The sequence below is a fragment of the Austrofundulus limnaeus genome, unplaced genomic scaffold, assembly GCF_001266775.1.
Source record: "Austrofundulus limnaeus strain Quisiro unplaced genomic scaffold, Austrofundulus_limnaeus-1.0 Scaffold54, whole genome shotgun sequence".
NCBI classification, from domain to species: domain Eukaryota; kingdom Metazoa; phylum Chordata; class Actinopteri; order Cyprinodontiformes; family Rivulidae; genus Austrofundulus; species Austrofundulus limnaeus.
Genome location: NW_013952456.1, coordinates 1,715,529 through 1,720,528, shown reverse-complemented (window position 1 = coordinate 1,720,528; position 5,000 = coordinate 1,715,529). Strand labels below are relative to the sequence as shown.

Below are 5,000 nucleotides of genomic sequence, written 5' to 3'. Positions count from 1 at the left end.
AGTTTGGTGAGTTTTAGCTCGTTTTTGAAAGCGCTTATCCGTCGTTCCGTGACAGCTCCGTGCTCTACAAACATGTTAGACTGAACATCCGTGTATTTGTGGCAGGGGTTGGTAAACATGTGTCCGTGGGTTTCTTTCTTTTTTTATATTAAGAAAACAGCTGGAGTCTAATCTGAAAAGGCCTTGTTGCATTAAACAGGGTGGAGTAWGGAGAGTTCAAACTCTACAGGGGAACATTTGCCCTTAAAACTGCTTCGTTATATTTAGCAAAGTAGCTTTTTTTCACTTTTATATTCACCATGAAATGAACAGGTTTGTTCACAAGTTACCTGAAACTCCCCCTTTTGATGTATTCAGTAATTAGTGTTGTGAGCTTGTGGTTTTTGTATTTGCCCTGCAGCTGCAGCCCAACACTTCCAACACAGAAAGTACAGTTTTTTACTTTTGGCACACATTTGAAGTCGTCACACCATGGAAAATATGTTTTGTAAGAACATTAAGCTGCCTCATAGAGTTAAACCTGACTGAGTCATCAGAGTTGTCACATAGCCAAATCAGACAAGTGTGCATTTCTAATTTAATACTCCTGTCTTTTCAAGAATGCAGAAGTAAAAAAAAATAAAAAAAAATACTGATATTCAGCTTGATATGCCTTACAGAAAGTTTTGTTTATAGGCCTCATTTTTTGGCGTTGTTGTGAAACTTGACTAAAGTTGTCTACCTGCTTTTTTTTAATGGTGAACAAAACATTATTCGAGTTTAATTTCTTTTCAGACTGGTATCTAAATGAAATGCAAATGTGTCCGTTTAATGCCCTAAAACGTCTAGCATTTGATGGTAACATTTTAATTTAAATATAAATATCTTTTTTTTATACAGTATACATAGAAAATTGCACTCACAAGTACAAAAAAAGTATTAGGGCCACAGAGCCAAAAAGAAAAAAAAACTCAATTCTGACTTTATTCTACCACTGGTGTAAATGCCCACATCTAATATTAGGTGGCGATGTATCTCAGTGTTAACATATATTTTCAGTCACACATTTTCCTAATGTCAAGCAGCCCAACAACATTTTTTTTTTACCCCTTACGGACTTTTTTTAAAATCTTTATAAGTTTTGCTAAAACAGAAGATGGCTACATTTTCTTAGCCTCAACCAGCTGCTCCTCAGCRGAGCAGTTGAAGTGACATGACATCATTGCAGTTAACCCACATTTTTTGTATAAATATGCCCACAACAAAACGCTGACCTGTCACACAAGAGTTGACACATACCTCAGTGATACCTCAGCTGCTGTTCTTGGACACTGTTCACGGAACAGGTTTTTGTAATACTCCTGTGAGAACAAAAGGATGTCATTTTCACCACACAACTACACCAACAGGAGCAGATTTCTTTARTTCTCAGAGTACGAATCCAGCTTTATTGTCCAGTGCAGAGAGAACATAACACACTTTAAAGCAGTGGGTCACAAACGATTCAGCTTTRTACCCACAAAATAACAGTAGCAGAGTCCTGTGGCCCCAAATATTTTTGGTGAGTAAACACTGGTGTCAGGTCAAATCAATCAATCAATCAAACAAATTTATTTCGAACATGATGGCCATACATACAGATAACCATACTTAAACATATTACACATATTAAATACAAAATACACATATTTTATGACAATAATAATCTCAACATGTTCTAAATGAAGTAGGGAGAAGTAAAAAACTTATAAACTCCTACCTTGTACTATTTTCAAATAATATATAATAATTAACCTCAGGCTGACTTAGTAAATTGTTAAATTACAATGTAAATTTATATTTACCCTTGTACAACCCTTTGTGTTACAATCACTCATATCTACACANATCTCAAAATGTTCAAAATGGAGTAGGGAGAAGTAAAAAACTTATAAACTCCTACCCCGTACTATTTTCAAATAATATATAATAATAAACCTCAGGCTGACTCAGTAAATTGTTAAATTACAATGTAAATCTATATTTACCCTTGTACAACCCTTTGTGTTACAATCACTCATATCTACACATTAAAGGATACATAAACACATGAATCTAATGCACCTGAACAAACATTGAGATTTAAGTAAATCAATTTCCATTTCACAGTTGCCTTTTTTGGCATAAGCGCACTACACGCACATATTTATGGTGACATACTGTATATTCATCCATCTATACACATACATTCATATGCACTTATTAGTTTACATATACCCATTTATACACCCACTCACCCATTCATATTTCTATATCCTGAAAAAATAGCCTCCTTATATTTCCTTTAAATTGTAATAAACCTTGACTCTTTTTAAAGTCCTGTTTTAGTTTCTTCCATAGTTTGACACCATGAATTGAAATACAAAAGCTCTTTCTTGTTGTACGTAAACAAGGATAATAATAGTCACTATGGTACTTTTATTCATTTTAAGCACACTAACCTCACTCTTTGGTAACAACTAAGACAAAAATTCTTCCTAATAATCATTTTTAAATGTAATTGATTCTGAAAATCTTTTCCCCCACTGTGGGTCTCATTTCCAACTTTTGGAACCACTGCTTGAAAGGACACAGGTTTAGTTTTTGTCATACTTGGATTATTATGTTTTGCAAAGATCCATCAGTTCAGTATTTGTTCTAACCTTTTATGTAGATTACTCAACAGATGCCTCACATATGACTTTAAATATTTAGGAACTGTTTGAACCAAACAAGACACAACAAACACTTTACTTGGCCAAACTGGTTCCCTTCTTTTTTAATGTTAATGATTTACATGACAAAAGTGGATTCCTCTGAGTCAAAGGCTAATGTAAGAGTGTTTTTGAGAAAAAATTAACTTGTTTTATTCCAAAGCGATCGTAAACAGCCCTGTTTGAGTCATCATGACTTCACGTGTTACAGTGACACTGAACCGCACAATGACACGAGCTTTAGTGCTTATTATTTTAAAAATCAACAGGTTTTCATGTCTGAATGTTAACTCATGCGTGAGTTACTCTATCCTGCTTTAATTCAAACCTCAAACAGTTTTTTCTTCTCCAAATTGTAACAATGACTAAGATGGGATAGTCTCTGCTGTTTGTTCTGTTAGCGCACTTTTCCAGTGACTGTTTTCTGTCTGGTTGCTCGGAGCTCTGGATGTGACGTAATGGCAGCCAGAGGTGGAGTCGCAACTTCTATGTGTTTATTCCCCTAAAAGCTCCTTCAAAGAATGAAGTCCTGCTGCTTTTAAACACTTTCTCTTTCTAAATAAGGATTTTTCTTTTTATGTGGTAACTTGGGTCATTTTTACAGAGTAAAATTTACAATATTAAATAATCGATTCACATGGTTTAGATTATTAAGGTTGTTAGTAAAACAAAAGTTTTCAGTTTCACATCTTTTTATTATTTTCTACAGCATCTAAGTGTGAGTGGGTTTTTATTAGAAATTTCCTTCAGAGGTTCAGATGACTGTTTCAGGGTTAGTAGTGGTTTTGATGGACCACATTGTTAATTCAGTCCACATGTTCATGTAAACCTAATAGAAACCCAGACATATTTAGGACGATTGGTCCAGCATAGGTCTTAAATGCTTCCATGAACATAACAACTGACCTAAAACTGCTCAAACACTGGAATCATGCTCCTGCAGCAGGGTTATGTGTTAATTTTGTTTTCTACTTCATTCCTTAAAGGCATCATGTCCAGATCAGATTACCCTCCTGGGTACGATGAGTCCCATGGTCCACTGTACCCACCCCAGGGTGGGGGTTACCCAACTCCGCCTCCATATGGCTTCCCCTCCTATGGTGGTCCCCAACCAGACCAGCCTTCTGCTCCCTACCCAGCTGGTCCAAATGCCCCTCTGTACCCAGGCCAGCCAGGGGGATATCCTCCTGGACCTTACCCAGGGCAGCCTCACCCAGCTGGGCATCCGGCTGCAGGGTACCCACCCCCTCCACCCATGCCTCCTGTCATCCCACCCACCATCCCATCAGACGTCCTGAGTTCAGGTAAGATTGAAGCTGTTCGATACAGTTAGAGGCTTTTTAAWTTGTGCTTGTTTTATTCTGTATCATGATGGTTTACTGTATATTGTTGGGTTTTATCTGATCATGGTTCTGTTCCACTCAGGTGATGAGTTTGCTGCACGCGACAGCAACTGGGACGACCTGAGCATCCGACACGCTTTCATCAGAAAGGTAACGTAAATGAAATCCAGCGTCTGATACTAAAAACAACAAAGTAACATGTATGAAACATGAACCATAAACCACTTTTTACTTTAGGGCTCATTTTTCTGTTTCTTTACAGAACAGTCAACATAAATTACCATATTTATTCTAGTATAATACGAAAAATTAAATCCATAAAATCATCCATAAAGTTAGGGGGTAGTACTATACTCGGATCAATATTTTTGCTGATGTATTTTAACTGACACATCGGCCTCATTCACAAAAAATACCTGCATCCGTAAATGAGACCGTGTCGTAAAAAGTGGTTGAAGTGAGCTTACCTCTGACACTCCTTCGTGCCTCTGAGCGAAATAGGAACAGATCCATGCTGGCAACATGATGTGGAAAAAAAAAGAAAAAAGGTAGTCCTGCAGTTTAGTAATGACAACGAACTAATGGCATTAATGTGCGACCGGGCCACTGCTGGAACAACAACAAACACATTTGGCTGTAATGGCTGCCGTCTACCAGAAAAAAGTTTCCCCACCGGAGGGGGCGCTGGCGAGACACGGGATGAGATTGTTGTTGAGTGGGATTCTGATGCCTTTATTACAGAGGAGGAATAAACTTTTTGATGATACAGATGATGGGAGTCTGATTTGAAGGCTTTTGATTCAGCTTAACTCACACTTAGAGCCACATAGCTCTGTTTGTTATACAGTTTCACACCAGTTAACAAATGAGCATTGCTAAGTTTCACATTGATAGGTTTTGTTGTAGTTATTATTTATTATACATTTGTTGTTATGTACCTTTTAGT

The 5,000-nt window shown here is 37.0% G+C and overlaps 1 protein-coding gene across 1 annotated transcript in view; it reads left to right on the top strand.

Moving 5' to 3' along the window:
• The window catches only part of LOC106517937 (protein lifeguard 3), a 13,725-nt gene that overhangs the window by 256 nt on the left and 8,469 nt on the right, over positions 1-5,000 (top strand). Inside the window, 3 exon segments of the mRNA XM_014008988.1 lie at positions 1-6; positions 3,698-4,015; positions 4,137-4,204. The exon segment at positions 1-6 is cut by the window's left edge and continues 256 nt beyond it. Of these exon segments, the coding sequence (XP_013864442.1) occupies positions 3,703-4,015; positions 4,137-4,204 (381 nt within the window). The 5' untranslated portion in view covers positions 1-6; positions 3,698-3,702.